The sequence below is a fragment of the Mus musculus genome, chromosome 5, assembly GCF_000001635.26.
Source record: "Mus musculus strain C57BL/6J chromosome 5, GRCm38.p6 C57BL/6J".
Lineage (NCBI taxonomy): Eukaryota > Metazoa > Chordata > Mammalia > Rodentia > Muridae > Mus > Mus musculus.
The window spans coordinates 125336984-125358081 of NC_000071.6; the positions used below are offsets into that span (position 1 = coordinate 125336984).

At 50.0% G+C, this 21098-nt stretch overlaps 1 protein-coding gene across 3 annotated transcripts in view; it reads right to left on the reverse strand.

The window, feature by feature from the left end:
* Positions 1 to 4111, reverse strand: part of Scarb1 (scavenger receptor class B, member 1) — a 64008-nt gene extending 59897 nt beyond the window's left edge. For all 3 annotated transcript variants that reach the window (NM_001205082.1, NM_016741.2, NM_001205083.1), the window contains exon 1: positions 3774 to 4111. In NM_001205082.1, the coding sequence (NP_001192011.1) occupies positions 3774 to 3899 (126 nt within the window). In that variant the 5' untranslated portion in view covers positions 3900 to 4111. The remainder of the gene's footprint in view (positions 1 to 3773) is intronic.
* Positions 4112 to 21098: the final 16987 nt, after the last annotated feature.

Sequence of the window (21098 nt, forward strand, 5' to 3'; positions counted from 1 at the left end):
CAGCTCACTGTACAGAAAGAGAGGGCTCTTGCTTGCTTCCTACTTCCCTATGGAAGGTAAACCGAGCATGGCCGCTTGAAGTCCCTCCCAGCCCACCACAGGCCATGTTTAATAACCAGCTGCCGACCTTTGCTATGGGCCAGATCCCTTATCTGTAGAGAGGAAGAATTCGCAGCCTCTGCCTGTTTCACAACGCTGCCGTGGTTAGATTGAGTCCAGAAGCAGGCAAGCTCACAGGGCATTTCCAAAGGCCGCTTGTAATCTCCTTTGCAACTTGCTAATCCCTCAGGGACAGCAAACCAGATCTGACCCCTGTCTCACTGCTGGGGGAAAAACTTGGCTCTCTTGAGTGATGAACCGGCTCCAGCTAGCACATGGTACAGTAGGCCTGAGCCCCTGAGCTCTGAAAACTGTCACCTACACGGGGATCACGTTCCTCCTGCCCAACCTTGTGGCGCTGAAGATGTGAAATCAAAACCACAGGTAGCCAAAGAGGGTGATGGGGTTTAGAAATGACACTTCATTGCCATCGAAGTGGATGGTCCCACAGCTTGACAGCGGGAGCAATAGTAGAGAATTCCAAATTCCAAACAGAGCGCACCTGTGGGTCCACAGCTAAGGCTCAGACCGTGCAAGTGTTCCTGGACTCACACAGGACGCTATGTGTTCTCTGGAGTCTGAGACAAAGACATGGCCAGTCAACAGAGGAACTGTAAACAAAGGAATCCCAGCACAGTAAGGGGGGAAAAGGCAGTAACAGACTTGGCATGTTCGGCCTGTCAAAACCTTTGAAAGGGGCTGGGAAGATCGCCCAGTGGGTAAAGTGCTCGCTGGAGGATCTGAGTTCTGATTCTCAAAACCCAAACAAAAGCTCAACACAGAGCCAGGGGTGGTGGCCTATACCTTTAGTCTCAGCACTCAGGAGGCAGGGAGAGCCTACAGAGGGAGTTCTAGGATGGCCAGGGACACGCAGAAAAAAAAATAGCTGAGCACGTCTGATACATGTCTGGAACCCCAGTACCAGGACAGGCGGAGACAGGCAGATTCCAGGGACCTGTTGTTCAGTGGCTAGCAGAGAAGGCACACCTCATATTTAATGAGAGAGCCTGTCTCAAAAAAATAAGGTGGAGAGACACTGTGGAAGACACTGCACTTCAACCTCTGGTCTCACCGCGTGGCAAGCACGTCCATACAGGTGCATGAGTATACGTGCATGTATGTGTGTGTACACGTGTGCGTGTATACACACATACACACACAGGCATACACACACCCCTTTGAATACTAACACTGAACAGAAAAACCATACTATTTAAGCCAGGCATGGTAGACAGACCTTTAATCCTAACACTCAAGAGGCAAAGGTAGGTGGATCTCTGAGTTTGAGGCCAGCCTGGACTATGCACTGAGTTCCTGGGCTATCTAGTGAGACCACGAATCAAGAGAAAGGAGAAAAAAGAAGAAGAAAGGAAGGAAAGAAAGGAGGAAGAAAAGAAGAAAACCACATACTATCCAACTCGGGTTTTGTAAAAGATGTCCACGCTAGGCAAACATGAGGACCTGAGTTCAAACTCCCAGTGACATATACAATATTGTGCATCGATAGGATTGCACCTGTAACCCCAGAGACAGGGGGATGGCTGTCTAGCTCATCAAGAGACCCTATCTGTAAGGGAAGAAATCAGGTGACCTACACACACACACACACACACACACACAATTTATGTCAAAAAATGATATCATCAGAAGAAAATAAGAGTGAAATCTCTCTCTCTCTCTCTCTCTCTCTCTCTCTCTCTCTCTCTCTGTGTGTGTGTGTGTGTTGGAACCCAAGGCCGTTGAATGCAAGGTGTGTGTGTGTGTGTTGGAACCCAAGGCCTGTTGAATGCAAGGTAAGTTCTCTACCACTGAGCTACACCCCAAGTCCTGAACTTGTTTTCTTAAACAACCTAGTATTCCTGACTTTTATAAATCAACTTCTTTAACTTACAAAAAAAAAAAAAAAAGGAAAGAAAGAAACACACACACACACACACACACACACACACACACAAAGACAAGGCTTCCATTCAAGTAGCACAGAACGCAAGAATCCAAAGTCAACTCCAGGGTCCCTCCCTGCTCCCCTCGCTGCCATCCTCCCACCATCCCCTGAAGTGAACTTTTTTTTCCTCCCTCAAGAGGTCGGCTTCCAGCCAGGGCCTCTAAGAAGAGGCTGTTTTGGGCTAGGCGTGTCTTAGGCTCTTCCTTCCTTCACGCCACTCAGCCCCCAACCAATCGCCTTTGGGATTTTCACAAGTAAGATTGTGGAAGCCGCTCGCTCAAACGTGAAGCCCCAAGCTACCAGCTATGGGGCAATTCTGCCAGTCGTGGTCTTTCTCAAGCACGGGCAGATGGGACCCTGACTGATGGAGCAGGCCTGCGCAGTCCCAACGCTAACGTGCACGCCCACACACACCAACCCCCCCCATCCTTAGTCTCTGTGCCAACCCCCAAAAGAAAACATTCCCGAAAGGAGTTTGAGAAGGAACCAGCTCAGATTCCCCCTCACCCCCAAATCGAAGAACAGGGGATATCTGCTCACTCTACCCACTACAGGCTGGCTGAGCAGGAAACCCAGTCCACGTGCGGAGTGCACAGGGCTGGGTTCTTACTGAAACCACAGGCTGCCACTGAGACAAGGCTGTCACCACTACTTTGCCAAACCTAACAGAAAGGCCCAGAGCAATTCTGATGCTCCAACAAGAAGGATCTTCCCTCTACCCAAGACAGGGCAACTCCTGGGACCTTCATGTACAAGGGTTGAAAATTCTAAGCAAGAGAAATGACAGTGTGGCCAAGAGAACTCGGAAATACCCACCACAACTCCAGGAAAGCCACCTGTGGCTCCATCCTGAAGACCCGCCAGGACCTGGCAGGTAGCGGCCAGCCCAAGAGGGAGTATCCCTCATTCATTCCCTCCTTTCAGCGGGCGATGGGACATGGGACACGAAGCCATTCTTAAACTCCCAGTAAACAAACCCGCTAAGAGGAAAGATGTCAGTCAAACCCTGTGACAACAGCCCCTTCTGGATCCCAGATCCAGTTCTAACTGGATGTTCCCTGAGAGCCAGCCCCCGTTTCCCCTTCCGCAGTAACCCTGCGTCTCAGAAAACACAATTACTCGGTAATCTCCAGGACTTAATGAGCTCCCGGCTCAAATAGAAGGACACCGGATCCCAGGGCAGAGTCTGTGGCTGGACCGGCACCACCCGCCTAATATCGGTGCCCGGTTGAAAGGGCAAAACAGGGCCTAAGGCTGAGATCAAGGGAGAGGCTGGGCTGCCTATCCTCGGCAGACCTGAGTCGTGTCTACCTCTGCCAGAGCGTGGGGGGCAGAAAGCAGCTTAACTCTCGAGACTGGCAGGCAGTGTGGGGGCGAGCCAGGGCATCTCTGGGGCATCTGGGCGGGAGGAAACAGGCAGAGCACCCAAAGAACTGGAGCCCGTGGGAGCCTCACAGATGTACAGGGGTTTCGCGCAGCTCTGAGGTTACTAGGTACAGTCACCGGCCGGCGCGTTCAGAAGGGCTGGAGGTCGCGACAGCTACAGTCGAAACTCAGGGACAACCAGGCCATACTTCTGCTTCAGTGAGGTTTAGGCTCCTGGGACGCTGGTGACTCAGACCAAGCCTCTGGGGTGAGCCTGGGCCTCCCTGGTGGTGAGGAGGTAGCTCCACCGTCCCACCCTGCGTCCCGATCCCCAACCCCCATCTCCCCAAGACACTTCACTCACCTTGAGCACCTGCTGCTTGATGAGGGAGGGCACCATGAGGATCATGACAACGCCGAGCGCAGCAAACAGCAGCCCCAGGGCGCCCAACCCCAAGGCCACCCAGCGCGCCCTGGAGCTGCCGCCCATGTCCGCGTGCGCGGAAGGGGCTCTCGGGGCTCAGGACCTGAAGGAGACGGAGACAGAGGTGACGGAGGCCACAGAGATGACAGAAGCCGAGACTCCCTCAGCAGCAAGGTGTGTGCCTGGCGGTGGCCGGAGCAGCAGTAGCCCTGCAGGTGGCCAGAGGCTTTATGCGCCATGGCCCGGGCAGCCCGCCCCCGAGTTCGGCGCGGGATTCCGGCGAGGGGTGGGAAGAGGCGGGGAGTGGGCGGTGCTCTGATGGTGAGGCGTGGGCGTGGCTTCCTTTGGGCGCCGCCCCTCCGAGCTGCTGGGCTTTCCTGGTGGTTGCTGGTCTAGGTGGGAACCGATGTGCCCTCTACAGAGGGCAGAAGACCCTGGCACCGTCTGCATCCACTACCCCCGCCCCTGCGACCTCTTCTTTCTTCCGGACTCCTGCGAATGCCTCCCGCTCCCCTGCATTAAAATCAGTTGCAGTCAGCCCGGGCCAGCCTCTGGGCCATGAACGCCCTCCACTCAAAATTCCGTGTCCCTCGGGGCCCTTTGCACTTCCCCCACTCGGAATTCCATATCCCTTTGGGCTTTTGCACACCCTCCATTCTGTGTCCCTCGTGGCCTTTGCACACTGTCCCCTCGGAATTCCATGTCTCCCGGGACCTTTGCACACCCTTCGTACAGAATTCTGTGTCCCTCGAGGCCTTAAGCATACCCTCCACTCAAAACTCCAGGCCCCAGACACGCGCTGGGCCCCTGACTCCATCCAGGAATGTGTTCGAGGGGCTTATCAGACTGCCTGGCGGCTATGCTCTCTGCTGACTCTTCCTTATCACCCAGAGACACCACCAGCTCAGTTGAGCTCAGTTATGCGTTCTTTGGCCATGAACCCCACTCAGGATACCAGCAGGGTGGTAGGGACTCTGTCTTTCCCTGCTCTGCCCAGTGCCCAGTTAGCTCGTTCTCAGACCACAGCCAGAGCCTTTAAGCCTTTAATTCTAAATGCTTCGTGTTACAGCCAAAAAAAAAAAAAAAAAAAAAAAAAAAAAAAAAAAAAACCCTGAGGCATGGGGTGACTTCCTTCCTCAGTGAGGCCAAGGCCTGCATTCCACTCAGGACACAAAAAGTGGATACGGAGCTGAGAAAACCCAGCCCCACACCTGTTAAAACCGAGTCCCAGCTCCTGTTAAAACCCAGTAGGACTGCTCTTGAAGACCACCTTCAGCAATATGACCCAGAGTTAGCTCATATTGAGTCAGAGTAGGTTCTCCAGAGACAGCCAAGTCATATTTCCAGCCCTGACAGATTCCACCCATCACATGGAATAAAGACTTAGCTGTGCAAAGGACCGTATTGGTAGAGTGCTTGACACCTGATATTGGTCGCCAGCATCCGTGTTCAGGTGAGATACCCAGGCCTGAAGAGATGGCTCAGAGGTAGACATGGCTCAGTGGTTAAGAGCACTTGCTGCTCTTGCAGAGGACCTGGGTTCAGTCCCCAGAACCCACATGACAGCTCACAGCCATCCTTAACTTCAGTTCCAAGGGATCTGATGCCCCTCCTCTGACCTCTGAGTATACCACGCATGCCCATGGTACCCAGACAGACATGTAGGAAAGACAATTGCACACATAAAATAAGTAAGTCCAAAACAAAAACAAACTCTAGGCTGGTAGTTCCAGTGCAGGGGAGTCAGGGACAGGAAGAAAGATCCCTGGGGCCAGATGGCCAGCCAGACTTCTCTAACCCGGTTCCTAGTAAGATATTCTGTCTCACACAACACATTCAGGTGCACCCACAAACATGCACACGTGTAGACACAGGAGAAAGACAGAAAGGAGCCTAGAAGTTCAGTAGACAAAGGAGCAGGGGTGGGCGGGGCCTGGGAACATTGGCTGTGTTACACCCGCGCATGTTCCAAGTTCAGAGGCTCATGAGCGACCAACTGGCTTTAAGAAGAGCAGTTCACACCTCCACCTTACAGAAGAGGGTCCTCAGGACTCGGGGTGGGAGTCCTCACAGCCCAGGTTCCTCTGAACCTGCTCCCACTCTGTGCCCCTGATGATGGAGATGGGAGGTGGGGGGAGTGGGGCTGAAAGTCTCTCCAGAAACTACGTGGTGCTCAGGGACATGTTTGCTAAAGGTGGTCCCAAAGAGGAGACCTTCTAGATTTGAACGGGAACCTGAGTGGCCCGTATTCTTTAGGAGTGTTAACCCCGGGGTATCTGATGTCACTACTGGGCCATTCTATGTGACCTAGGAGGAGGCCGAATGAGGCAGCGAAATCCTAGAGATCTGGTCTGCAGGAGGTTATCCAAAGGGAGCTGATGTCATCTCAGACCAGAGGGACTGGGTTTTCTCAGCCATGATTATTATGAAGGAATTCTCTAGATCCTCAGTGCCTGACTCCTCCTCTCTCAAGTCTCAGCCTGAAGCCTACTCATCAAAGAAGGCCTTCGTGTCCAATTTGTTGGAAATGGGGGTCTTTACAGGCATGGCGAGCACCCCTGTGATCCCAGCACTTGGAAGGAAGAGGTCAAAGAAACAGAAGTTCAAGGCCAATCAAGGCTACATGAACTCCTATCTCAAGCCAAAGAAAAGGGCTGGTGAGGTGGCTCAGCAAGGAAAGACACTTGTCACACAAGCCTGAAGACCTGAATCGGGAATCCAAGAACCCATGAGGGATGGCGAGAACAGATCCGGTTGCCATGGTAACCCCACACTCAATAATAATAGTCAATAGAATTCAAATCAAAAGAAAAGAAAGTAAGTGGTCTGTTCAGTTGAAATGGTTTTATTTATCTCTCTAAAGAGAGAGGTTTTTTTTTATGATCTTTTAAAAATTTTTGTGTATTTGTGCAGTTTCACAAAGCCAGGAGAAAGCGGCAGTTCTCCTGAAACCGAAGTTACAGGCAGTTGTGAGCCACCGTGTGGGTGCCAGGAAGCAGATTCAGACCCTGTGGGAGAGCAGCCAGGGCTCTTAATCCGTGAGCTACTTCTCCATCGGAGAAGCTGGTTCTTTTTGAGTATCAATATATCCCTGGCCCCTAGAACTCACTCCCTCAAGTTGTCCTCTGACCTCCAAGGTTCAAACACACAAAATAAATAATGGAGCCAGGCATGGCAATGTACACTCTTAATGCTACCACTAAGGAGGCAGAGGCAGGTGGATTTCTGGGAGTACGAGGTAGATTTCTGGTCTGCTTAGCCAGGGCTACATAGTGAAACCTTGTTTAAGAAATAAAACAAGTCGGGCAGTGGTGGCACACGCCTTTAGTCCCAGCACTTGGGAGGCAGAGGCAGGCAGATTTCTGAGTTTGAGGCCAGCCTGATCTACAGAGTGAGTTCCAGGACAGCCAGAGCTACACAGAGAAACCCTGTCTCTTGAAAAACAAAACAAAACAAACAAAACAAAACAAAAAATCAACTTTTTAAAAATAAAATTTCCTTGAGGCCTTCAACATCTTTCAGTCCTGGCTTGTTTTCTCCCGCTGATGCTGCCAGTGGCCCTGGGAGTTTGCCAGTCAGCTGAAAGCTCAAGTCTGCCACCCCCCTTTCCTTGATACCCACTTGCCTTGATCAACTCACGCAGTCCAAATTGTTGCCAAGTCTTCAAGGTCCAAACCTACGTGATGCTTACCTCAGAGAGCCCAAGGCCAGGGCCAGGCTTTGGGGACAGGCTACACTGTCATTGGATGACACACAGACAGCCCATATGACAGAGCCATGGCCTTGATGGGGGGAGCTAGGGAGACAACACAGGATGGTCTCAGAGATGGGAGGAAGGTCGATCAATTCTGCTCGGGCGGCAGAGAAGGCCTGTAGGGGAAGTCCACCAGGAAAAGTCTGTCCTGGTTTGCTTTCTCTTGCTGTGATAAAACACTGACCAAAGGCAACTTGGGGAAGAGTCGTTTTCTTTCAGCTTATGAGTGAAAGTCTGTCATTAGGGGAAGCCAACGCAGGAACTCAGAGCAGGAACCTGGAGGCAGGAACTAAAGCAGAAGCCATGGATAGATACTGCTTCCTGGCTTGCTCCTCACGGCTTGCTCAGTTTACTTTGTTATACATCTCAGGACCGACCGGGTGACCAGGAGTGGTCCCACCCACAGGAAGCTGGACTCTTCCACCATCAATCATAAATCCAGAAAAAGTACACTATTGCCCTCAGGCTAATCTGATGGAACAGATCCCTCTTCCTGTGTGACTCTAGTTTGTATCAAATTGACAAAACTAACCAGCGCAAAGTGAGTGAGAGAGAGAGAGAGAGAGAGAGAGAGAGAGAGAATGTGTGTGTTAGTCATGTACAAAAAGAAGACCCTGTCAGAGGAGGCCTTCAGTACAGAACTTTCCACAATCAAAACACAGCTAGGAGCCAGGCATGCCAATCCAGCTATTTGGGAGGTTGAGGCAAAAGGAGCTTAAGATTAAAGCCAGCCTAGGGTCCAGAATGAGTTCAAGGCTAGCAACTCAGTGAGAGCCCATTTCTAAGGGTAATAAGAGGACAGGGTGGCTCATCAAAAATGCATTTGCCTAGTAACCTGTAAATGGCCCTGGATCCATCTCCGGTGCAGAGGAAGAGAGGAAGAGACCAAGGAATCCTGCAGAGGACACCAAAAAAACAGGATGTATACATTCGTGGGCACCCTCTGGCACTAGACCTATGGGCCCTATGAGCCCCCTGCTCCGTTTCCAGGTCTGTACCCAGAGAGAGAGAGAGAGAGAGAGAGAGAGAGAGAGAGAGAGAGAGAGAGAGAGAAAACACATCCACAGCAACTCCTGTGCACAGGATTCCTTTCTTGTGTTCCACAGCAGTTAAGGCATCTAGCAGCCAAATGGGTGTGTTGAACGTGGTCTGTGAGGAAGAAGGGATACCAAGTCTCTGATGCACATGGATGAATCCAGAAGATACCTGTAAGGGAGAGAAGCCAGACACAAGAGCATCCAAGCATGCACAAAACAATCATGTTGCTGAACCCAAACAGAAAGACACTGAATGGTTTCCAGGGCTGAGGAAGGGGCAGAAACTGCTGAGGGCTGAGCTCTGTTACTCTTCTTCCTACTCTGTCGCTGGGCCAAAAGCCACTGCATCTTACAGTTAATTTATATTTTACCTTTAAAAAGCGAAATCTCAGCTGGGCCGTGGTGGCGCACGCCTTTAATCCCAGCACTCGGGAGGCAGAGGCAGGCAAATTTCTGAGTTCGAGGCCAGCCTGGTCTACAGAGTGAGTTCCAGGACAGCCAGGGCTACACAGAGAAACCCTGTCTCGAAAAACCAAAATAAATAAAAATAAATAAATAAAATAAAATAAATCTTGGAGCTGACGAGATGGCTCAATGGGTAAGAGCACTGACTGCTCTTCTGAAGGTCTTGAGTTCAAATCCCAGCAACCACATGGTGGCTCACAACCACCCGCAATGAGATCTGACACCCTGGTGTGTCTGAAGACAGCTACAGTGTACTTATGTATAATAATAAATAAATCTTAAAAAAAAAAAACTCATCGTATAGCCCTGTCTGGTCTCGAACTCACAGAGATCTGTCTTCTCCTGCTTCCCAAGTGCTGGGATTCAAGGTGTGTGCCACCATGCCTTCAGTCTTACACTTTACATGAGTTAACTATGTGCAAATAAAATTATAAAATAGAATATATGTTATATAAAATAAAATTATTATACACACACATACATATATACATATATACATACATATATATCCATCTTTTCTTTTGCTTCCTTCTCCCTCAGAATAAAGACCCAAGTCCTTGCTGTAATTGGTAAGGCTGTCACTCTTGCCTCTCAAACTGCCAGTTCCTACCTCAGGGCCTTTGCACATCAGCTCCCTCCATCTACTGGGATGCTTCTCTCCCCAGCAGCCTGGAGAGTCAAACATCATATCAATGACCACTTGTTTCCTGTCTATCCTTTCAAATGTCAGGCACCCCACATCCTGGCCATCTCCTTCCCTCCATTCCTTTTCCCTTGGATTTATCTCCACTCAGCAGGAAGCCAATGGGCTTTCTGGCTTCCCTGGCTTCCTTCTTCCTGTGCCATGAAAAGCTGTTAAACCCTCTGATTCCTCATCCACAGTTAGGGACACGGAGGTGCCTGTGGGGAGGGGGCCCTGAGCACACAATGGGTGACTCCTGGACACATACCTGGCAAGGACTCAGTCTGATTCAGCTGTTCAGCCCCAGGGATGCCCTGTCCCCAACCCACCTTGCCAAGGACAGAGGAGAGGTTACACTGCTGAGCTGAAGAACAGGAATAAGGAGAGGATGCGCCAGCTGCGAGGGCTCACGCCTGTAATCTCTACGCCGGAGCCAGGAGGGTGGTTAGAATTTCCATGCCAGTCTGGACTATGGCGTGAGATCCTGTCTCAAGAAGAGATAGGGAGAGACCCCAACAGTGAATCTGAAGCAGACAGATTCAAGGACAGAGTGTGTGTGTGTGTGTGTGTGTGTGTGTGTGTGTGTGTGTGTGTGTATGGTGTGAATGAGTGTGTAGTGTGTATAGTGTGTATGTGTATATGGTGTGTGATGTATATGGTGGTGGTGGTGGTGTGTGTGTGTGTGTGTGTGTGTGTGTGTGTGCGTGTGTGCCTTACCTTCTACAACAAATCTTCAAACATAAACTGGTAAAAGAAAGATGTGAGGGGGAGAAGGGAGGGGATAGGGGGTTTCTGAAGGGGAGACCTGGAAAGGGGAAAACATTTGAAATGTAAATAAAGAAAATATCCAATTAAAAAAAAAGAATCCAAAAAAAAAAGAAGACAGATTTTCCTACTTCAAAAGCTATAATTAAACCAAAATTCCCACCAAAAAAGAAGAAAGAAAGAAAGAAAGAAAGAAAGAAAGAAAGGATAGAAAGAAAGATGTGAATTGTTTCCAAGATCCTAAATTGATTCCACATGGGAATTACAATATTTAGAAAAACAGGGTTAAACATACTATTAAAAGCCCAACATATAACCGGGCAGTGGTGGCACATACCTTTAATCCCAGCACTTGGGAGGCAGAGGCAGGTAGATTTCTGAGTTCGAGGCCAGCCTGGTCTGCAGAGTGAGTTCCAGGACAGTCAGGGCTACACAGAGAAACCCTGTCTCGAACCCCCCCCCCAACAAAAACTAACAAAGAAAACATAGTATTAAGCAGAATGTAGTAACACACACCTTTAATCCCAGCACTAAGTTCAAGGGCATCCTGGTCTACCTAATGAATTCCAGCCAAGGCTAAATCGTGAGACCCCCCCCCCCCAATCTCACGAACAACCAATACCAAACAAATACTTCTAGCACTCTGTTACAGTGCAAATCACAGAGAGCTGCCTCCGTATGTCCCCTGTGTTCCTCTCTCAGGGACTTCCCTCTTCCTGGGACTGCCAGCTAGACTTCACCTTTGCCCTGGTTTCAGGACCTGTGCTATCTTTTTCCTCCTGGGTGAGGCCAGTACAGAGATGAGTTGTCTCGGACGAAGGTGCCTGTTCGAGGGAGTCCCCATGGGATGCTGAGCTACACAGTCACCATGAGATTGGCTTCCCACCAAGATGGAGACAAGAAGACACTACTTGGCTGCCCTTCCTTCATTATAGCAAAAATTTGCGTCAACCTCATTGTTCATCAACAGATGAAGGAATGGCAAAACAAAATAGAATTCTGCCCAGTGGTAAAAAGCACTTACTGTTCTTGCAGAGGGCCGCCTTGTTCATATTCCCACACCCTACACCAGGCAGTTCATAACCATCTGTAAATCCAGTTCAGGGGACCTGGCGCCCCCGTCTGGCCTCTTCCAGAACTGCACCTGCATGGTGCACACCCAAACAGCTACAAATAAAAAGTTTATGTAACCCTCTCCCATGGATTATGTCATGTGAGGCAGCCTGAAACCCTCTTTCTAGCCGCGGTTATCTCAGGGTCCCTGTGCTATCTGTAAGAGCGGCTCTGCGTTTCTGTCTGTAGGATGAGTGTGAGCATTGCTGACGTCTGTTCTGAGTTAAGCCTTCCTCTGCTTGAGAAGGAATGTAAGATCGAGTGGCCCTAGGTCATGTAGGCCATTACAAAACCATGCCTGGTTACCTGGAAAGACACTAAGAGGTAGGGAATCTCAACTGTACCTGGCCAGAAGGATAGTACTGGACAATGACTTAGTTCCTTGTTCTCTCTCTCTCTCTCTCTCTCTCTCTCTCTCTCTCTCTCTCTCTCTCACCCCCAGTCTCTTTCTCTCAAAAAATTTACAATTTGTACTCATGTGTGTATGTGTTTCCATGTATATCTGTGTGCTACATATGTGAAGTGCCCACAGAGGTCAGAAGAGGGCTAGGATCCTTTGGAGTTATAGACAGTCATGAGCCACTATGTGGGTGCTGGGCTTTGAACCTGGGTCCTCTGCGAGAGCAACCAGTGCTGTCAACTGCTAAACCACCTCTCTAGCCCGTAGTCTGGTTCACTTGAAGGAAGGTCTATCGACTTTATCACGGAGGCCGCTAAAGACAAGGGGAGAATTCTAGAACATGTTGAGTAGATGATACTGTTGGACCACCAAGCCTGTCCATCACGTACCCTGCAGCCTCCAGGCCTTCCAGCTTCAGGGTGGACATAGCCTGGGAGAGCGGAGGGGACACAGAGGGACAGTGGGCTCTGCCTCCCAACACTCTGTGGCATTTTCTGGGTCACTAGATGAGACAACAGCCAGTGTTGCTCTTCATTCTCAGACAGACAGTGTGACCATTGTTTCAACTAATTGGATGTGGAAGAAATGAATACTACATTGTCCCAAGAGATGCACTCACTCAGGAGTAATCGTTATTGTGACCTGGGTGTTCCAAAACTGTGGAGAAGGAGAAACATGCCCACTGTCCCCCTCCTCTACCAGGAGTCCCTCCATGGCCCCTCAGGCCACCAGCTGGCTGGTTGGTTTGGTTTGGTCTGGGTGTTTTTGTTTTGAGAGAGGAAGAATCTCACTCTGTAGCCCAGGCTAGCCTCCACTAAAGATCCTCCCCACTGCCACCCTAAGAGTGGGATGACAGTCACCAGCTGTGGGGACGCTATCTACTTCCCCTTTCAGAGGCAGGTCAATACAGCATTTGGGTTGAAGGGATCGGAGGGAGAAGAGGTGTTCTCATCTTACTCTTAGCCCAAGGAGGGAATAGCTGCGGGTGCAGGCATGGGGGTGCAGGTGTGAAGCTGCAAAGGGGTGGGATATAGGCAGGCTCCTCCCAGTGAGGATCTGGAGGCCTCCATGAAGCCAATTTTTAACTTGGGAACTATTTTATAGCCAACACTGAAAGCTATGGTGAGTGGGCAGGGAAGTAGTTTGGCCCTATGGGATAAGAGGGAATGCCAACTCCCTGGTCCAAAACACACCTGGTCATTTGGGGGACCTAACTGGGTCCTGGCCACCTGGACTAAGCTATTGAATCATAGCTATATCCTGGGAAGGGTTATCTAGAATGGGTTAGCCTCTGACCATGTGTATAAGAGATTATCTTGATTGGGTTAATGGAGGTAGAATGTCCTCCCCCAACTGTGGGCTACGCCATTGCTTCGGTGGTGGACTGTCAGAGAGAAAAAGTTGTATGCCAGAAGTCATTGGTCTCTGCTTCTCTGCTTCTTGACTCTTGGTCCAGAGTCAGGACTTTCTCCACCTGATGGACTAACACCCTCAGACTCACAAATCTTCTTTTTCTTAAGGTTGTGAGCCATCATGCGGTTGCTGGGAATTGAACTCAGGATCTCTGGAGGAGCAGTCAGGTGTTCTTAACCGCTGAGCCATCTCTCCAGCCCTTTTACTTTTTTTTTGTTTGGTTGGTTTTTTTTTTGTTTGTTTGTTTGTTTGTTTTTTCTAGACAGGCTTTCTCTGTATAGCCCTGGCTGTCCTGGAACTCACTTTGTAGACCAGGCTGGCCTCGAACTCAGAAATCTGCCTGCCTCTGCCTCCCGAGTGCTGGGATTAAAGGCATGCGCCACCATGCCTGACCCCTTTTTTTTCCTTAAGGTGCTTTTAACAGGGTCTTTTTTTTATCACAGGACCAAGAAATGAAGACAATCACTTTTATTGTTGTTGTTGCTGCTGCTGCTGTTTTGAATTCTGAGACAGTGTCTCTTTACACAGCCTTGGCCTGTCTTGGAGCTCACTTTGTACACCAGACAGCCCTCAGACTCAGAGAGATCTGCCTACCTCTCTGTCCCCTGCGTGCTGGGATTAAGGCTTCAGTCATTTACACTTAACAAGCCAGACCCTGTCCCAAAGGATCCAGATGTGATGACTCACTGAGCCCTTATACCCCCTGTGTCCCTGTGTCACATTCCACTGACAGCAGTCACTGCCCTGGCTGCTTTCTGTGCAGGAGGTGCCGGGTGAGGGGGTCCCCCAGGATGCCTGAGGGCACATCACAGGCTCCTGCAGTCATCTGACACAGCAAAACTGCGATGAGACAGCATTACTGGACCCTGGGACAGCCACTGCTGATCCGCAATGGAGGGCTCAGTACTGCACATCACTGGGAGGGCAAATATGTCTCAGGATTTTACGCGAGTGTGGTAACAAGAACTAGCGGCACGGGCACAGTTGGTAGCTTTCCCAAATGCTTTCCGATTGTCTCCTTTTCATCCTGGCAAGGCCTCCTGAGTGCTAGGCAGGCTCTGTATCCCTGAACTACCTTCTCAGGCTTGGTTTTCTTTCCTTTTGTTTGTTTTGCAACAGGGTTTCCCTGTATATAGAGCCCTGGCTGTCCTGGAACTCCCTCTACTGTAGAGAGCCTCGAACTCAAAGAATGGCCTCCAGAGGGCTGACCTCCCGAGTGCTGAGATTGAAGGAGTGCGCCACCACTCCTGACCCCAGCCTTCCTTTTCTTTCTTTCTTTTCTTTTCTTTTTTTTTTTTTTTCTATTATATTTTAAGACAGGACTTTGCTAGCTTTGAGTTCATGGCAATCCTTCTGCCTCAGTTTCCGTTGCTGGGATTACAAACACACACACTCCGTAGCTACTTCTGTTCCCTCTCCTTCCTTCCTTCCTCTTTTTTTTTTTTTTTTTTTTTGGACAGGGTTTCTCTGTGTAGCCCCGGCTGTGTAGACCAGGTTGGCCTCGAACTCAGAAATCCGCCTGCCTCTGCCTCCCAAGTGCTGGGATTAAAGGCATGTGCCACCACTGCCCGGCCCCTCTCCTTTCTTGCAGGTTTATTTCTCCCCATAGTCAGATAGGCTCAGAAAAGAGGAACCTAAGTCCCCAACAGGAAAACACCCTCATTGTCTAGATCAACCTGGCTAATGCTGTGCCTCTCACTCCGATTAGTTGAGGAGAGGACACGTGACCAAGTTCTGACCAATAAAATGTTGGAGGAATTCTGGGGCAGCCCACCCCCACCAATAAAAACATAGTTTGCAAGCCTAGCATGGTGGCCCATGCCAGTAATCCAAGAGCTTGGGCAGTGGAGGCAGAAGGCCATAATCCCAGTTTAAGGCCAGCCAGGGGCTACATGAGACTCTGTCTTTAAAACAGGCCTTCGTACACCTCCCTTGTTGGATGCTGGCTGCCTAGGTGAGGTACTTACTGAAAAGACAGTAGCCTTCTTCTGATCCAGAGCTTTTGGCACGTGGATCTTCGTCAAAAGCCTGAAACTGGTATGGCTGGAGCTGCTGCCTCTCCTCGGGACTCAGTCTTCCTCGTTAACATCCTGTACTCTCTAGGTCTCTGCTCCGGGGCATCCCACTGGATGTAGGTGGAGGCAGCTGCTTGTTCGGCTTCTTCATCCGTTCGACCGTTCACAGAGCACCTTCCTTGCTCAGGACAGTGCTGGGCTCTGGACACCCATGGGGAGAATTTGCTTTTCCAGAGAATTTTAGGCGAGTGTGGTAACAAGAACTAGCGGCACAGGCACAGTTGGTAGCTTTCCCAAATGCTTTCCTATTGTCTCCTTTTCATCCTGGCAGGGCCTGGTGAGTACTAGGTAGGCTCTGTATCCCAGAGAGTGGAAACAGACAAAGATAGTCACCAATAGGCAAAGTATGTCAATGCCAAAAAAAGTACGTAAGCCTCGGACCTTGAACACATTAACCACTAACCACAGGTCTACCACAGAGTCACACTCTGTTTCTACAAAGTAATTTCTAAAGGGTAGAGAGGTGGCTCAGTGGTTAAGAGCACTGGCTGGCCACTCTTCCGGAGGATGTGAGTTCAACTCCCAGCATATGAGGGCTAGCAACTGTCCAGCTCCGGGGGATTGACTGCCCTCTTCTGGCCTCTACAGGCACTGCACTCATGTGCACATACCCACCACACCCAAGTGCATACATACAATGAGAAAAATTATATTGTCAGATGCTGTTTTCCTGATACTCACAGGAACTGTTTCCCAAGCTCAGTCAGGTGTTAGCATACAAAGATCTCATCCAACACGGCAGGTGATTGGCCCAGAACTAGTTATATCCTCCTGAAATGAAACCTGCTGGTTTTTTTGTTTTTGTTTTCTCAAGACAGGATTTCTTTCTGTGTATCCTTGGCTGTCCTGGAACTCAATCTGTTGGCCAGGCTGGCCTCACTCACAGAGATCTTCCTGCCTCTGCCTCCCAAGTGCTGGGATTAAAGGCGTGCAGCACCACCAGCCTATGAAACCTGTTGTTTTATGATTTCTATGGCTGTGTTGAAACACCGTGACCAAAAAGCAAGCTAGGGAGGAAAGAGTTTATTTAGTTTTCCACAGCAGTGTCTATCAGCACTGAAGGAAGTCAGGACAGGAGCTCAAACAGGGCAGTAACCTAGAGGCAGGAGCTGATGCAGAGGCCACGGAGGGATGCTGCTTACTGGCTTGCTCCCCATGGCTTGCTCAGCCTGCTTTGTTATAGAACGCAGGAGCACCAGCCCAGAGATGGCATCACCCAATATGGACTAGGCCTTCCAGTATCAGTCACTAATTAAGAAAACACCCTACAAGCTTGCCTATGCTCAGATATGATAGAGGCAGCTTCTTAATTGAAGTTCCCTCTTCATGGATGGCTTTAGCTTGTGTCAAGTTGACACAAGACCATCCAGCACACGCAGACACAGATGGCCAGCTGTAAGAAAGAGAGGAATGAGAGTCTCAGCAAACCCCTGTAATTCTAGCTAGGGGCCAAGAACTGAGGCAGAGGGACTGAATTTGAGGTCAGCACAGGCTGTACCTGTGGTAGCATGGGCCTATAACTCCGGTATTCAGGAGGCAGAGGAAGAAGGAGTGCTCAAAGTCGGAGGCTAGCCTGGGTTACATAGTCAGACCCCGTTTAAGGAAATTAACAAATTCATCAAAGAGGGAGTCCGTATGTGGATCCCTGCGCGCAAGCTCAATCATAAAGACTTTAGCCCGGCCTGTAAGCTCTGTTGTAAGCTCCTCGGAACTGCTCATCTATTCTGTTTTCAATCTGTGTATATGTTAGATGTGTATGTTTTGGAGTTTTTGTGTGAACACTTGCACATGTGTGTACAAGCACACGTGCGGAGGTCAGAGGACAATCTTGTGTGTCAGGCCTCCCTTCTCACTTTCTTTGAACAGGGTCTTTTGTACACTGCTTCATACACCAGGCTAGCTGCCTTCCAGAGGCATGTCTGCAATCCCAGCATGCTCCGTTGGAGATGCAAGCATCCAGTTTGTATGTGTGTGTTGGAGGTCTGACTGAATCAGGCTTGTAGGGGGAGGGGCTTTACCAGTTGAGCCATTTTCCCAGCCCCAACCTAGTTTTGCTACAGCGAGCGATATTCTCTTCCCAACCCAGATTACCTCCACTCTTGTCCTGGCTGCCTCTTCCCTGGCATCTTAGAGCCTGTGAAAGCCAGAACCGCCTGTCTCACACTGGTGTGGGCATCACAGAACAGCTAGGCCAGAGGAGAAGGCTGTGGTCACAGGGCTCAGAGAGAGAGCACTGGGATCAGTACCTGCCCTTATCCTGTGAAATCCAGCATACCAGAGGTCAGTTTCCCTCTGTGGTGTTTTGAATATGAGGGAAGAGCTGTTCCAGGCCACCTGGTCGAGACACAGGGTTGGCACTAGGTGGAAACAGGTTCAAAACCTGTCTCTGCAAGCCAGTGACAGCGCACTTTCCCCAGCTTGGGTGCAAGGATGTCGATTTGGGCAGGATGAGGTCATGCCAAATGGATCCCTAGATGCTCACACACAGGGCCCATTGCTGGGCCACATTGTTTCCAACAGGCTAGGGGAACATGGGATGCATCAGCTGTTGTCTCCCTGATCCCAGCTTATGCAGGTGACCATGTGACTGTCACATGGCTGAGGGAGTGTCCCCAGGGGAAACAAGTCTGCTTCCTTTTGTGGCCCTTTTGCAAAAAGATGCTCCAGTCACACCCTGTCCCAACACCACACTCCTCTCCTGGTCCCACAAGCAGCCTCAACACGCCCTGCCCCTGCTTCAAATGGGGGAAAAGACCTTAAGGTTTCCATGGCAATATCTCTGCACGCTTCAGTTCTAGCCTGTCTGGAAAGCACAGCTATGGCCGCTGTGCCTTCTGTTTCATATCAACACAACCTGAGCTGTTTGCCTTTTCACAGGTCTCAAAAAGGAGGGAGGGAGGGAGGGAAGAGAGAAAGCGAGAGGAGGGAGGGAGGACCTGGTGAGGCTTTGTGAACCCACGGTATCTGATTTGCCATCTGAAAGGCAAGAAAGTGTAGTGCTGATACCATCCCTGGGGGCTCTCCGTGTTTTGGCAGCCCTCTGAAAACCCCAGGGTCTAGGGGCCAACACAGGGGCCAAGTGTCATTCTGAAAACCCCTTAAGAGGCTTTGACTCCCTCCTCAGGTAGCCCAAGGTGTCACTCAGCCATCTCCTATACCTGTGAGTCACAACGCCTCCCCCCCTAGGGGTTGAGGGTACTGGAGGGTGTTCCTCCCACGAAGGCCACACACACACACACACACACACACACACACACACACACACATCATGCCCATGCTCTCTGGCTCCCTTCTGGCTCCAGTACATCCTTCCCACGAGGTAGCTATGACTTGGAACCGCTACAGATGCTCCAGGGTCCCTGGACCTTGAAATAGAACTTGGCTCTCAGGTGACACCCAGCAAGCGCTCCCTCCCTGCCCCCTCCTAACCCCTCCCACCCCAGTCCCCAACTGCCCTTCATAGAGCCGGAAGAGTGTTCAGGTGAGAGGGAGGAAGCGCAGCAAACTATTTACCAGGGCAAAGGACCCTTGCGGCTATCTCCAGAGCTGGCGCCAGCTCGTCCCTATCTCTGAGACCCAGGAGTTTTAATTAATGGGAGCCAGAGCAGAGGGCTACCAGGGTGCTTCTCAGCCTGCATCCCCTCCCCGCTACGCCAATTCCTCTGCTTTTGCTCTTTCTGGAATTTTCTGAAGAACCTTGTCCCCGTAACCCTACGGAATGTGTCCACGTCCTGCCTGGCATCGCTGATATTCCTACATTTTGAATAGGGTTCTGTAGACAAGATTGAGGTGAGAACCATGTTGAACCAGATTGCGCTCAACCAACCCCACCCCTCCCTGTGCCCCTAAGTAGAACATCCTTTCCTGGAGGCTGAGAGTCAGTCATGGGGAGACCGGAGAGGCACATCTGCAAGCCAGATGGTCCTGATCCTCCACCAGTCCTGAAACCCTTAGAGCACCCCAATGCTGCGACCCTTTAATACAATTTCTCATGTATGGTGACCCTCGACCATAAAATTATTTTGGTTGCCACTTCACAACTGTAATTTTGCTACTGTTAGTAATAGTGATATAAATGTTTGTGTTTTCCGATGGTCTTAGGCAACCCCTAAAGGGGTGAAGACTCACTGGTTGAGAGCCAGTGACTTAGATAAGCTTCAGGGTGGCAGGAAGGGAAAGGGGGAGCCAAGGTTCAGACCCTGGGTTCTTACAGTGAGCAAGCCCAGTTTTTGTTTTTTTCCCATTCACAGTTTCTATGAAATCCCAGGATATCCTAAAACTTGCCCTGTAGACCAGGCTGGCCTCAAATTCAGAGATCTGCCTGCCTCTGCCTCCCAAGCACTGGCTTAAAAACTGTGAACCACAACTACTCAGCAGGTTCCTGGATTTGTACTTATTTGCCTTTTGACACAAAGTCTCCTGCAGCCCAGGCTAGCTTCAGACTCACTATATAGCCCAGGCTGGCCCTGAACTTCTCATCCCTCTGCCTCCACCTCCTTGTGCTAGTAGTGTAGGTTTTGTTTCAGCAGTTCTCAACCTGTGGGTCATGACCCTTTGGGGAGCACATCTGGTATTTTTGTCATTGGAAATATCAGATATTTACATTACAATTCACAACAGTAGCAAAATTACATTTATGAAGTAACAACATGAGGAACTGTATTAAAAGGTCACAGCTTGTTTAAGCATAGTGGTACACACCTTTAATCACTCGGGAGAGAGAGGCAGTATTAAAAGGTCACAGCTTGTTTAAGCATAGTGGTACACACCTTTAATCACTCGGGAGAGAGAGGCAGTTGGATCTCTGAGTTCGAGGCCTGGTCTACAAAGGACAGCCAAGGCTATTACACAGAGAAACACTGTCTCGAGAACACACACACACACACACACACACACACACACACACACACACAGAGCTTTAGGAAGGTTGAGAACCACTGTTTTATGTGGTGCTAGGGTCAAACCCAGGACTCAGTGCATACTAAGAAGTTTGCAGCTCAGAGTTCTAATCCCCTGGTCACTTTCTGCTGGGTTTTTTTTTTTTTTTTTTTTTTTTTTTTTTTTTTTTTTTGAGACAGGGTTTCTCTGTGTAGCCCTGGCTGTCCTGAAACTCATTTGTAGACCAGGCTGGCCTCGAACTCAGAAATCTGCCTGCCTCTGCCTCCCGAGTGCTGGGATTAAAGGCGTGCACCACCACACCCGGCTTACTTTCTGCTGTTTTAAATCCAACCTGTGCTTCTTTTTTTTTTTTTTTAATTCCAGACCCAGGGCCTCTCCATCATGTCTTGTCTTAGCTCACATTATATAGGTCTCCTTTGAAGGCTCCGGGACGGACACACACACACACACACACACACACACACACACTATGGCCGGTTCCACTCCAGTGCCTGGTTTTGTAAGTCTGAAAGGACAAGTTTTCAGGTTTTGCAGTTGAGCGAGGTTGCCCCAGCATGTCATCCCAGCCCTCAATGTTTGGAACCGCAGAAAGTTTCAGGCTAACTTGGTCAGCTAACCAGGCTGGCTGACCAGGGAGCCCCAGGGAATCTCCTGTCCACTTC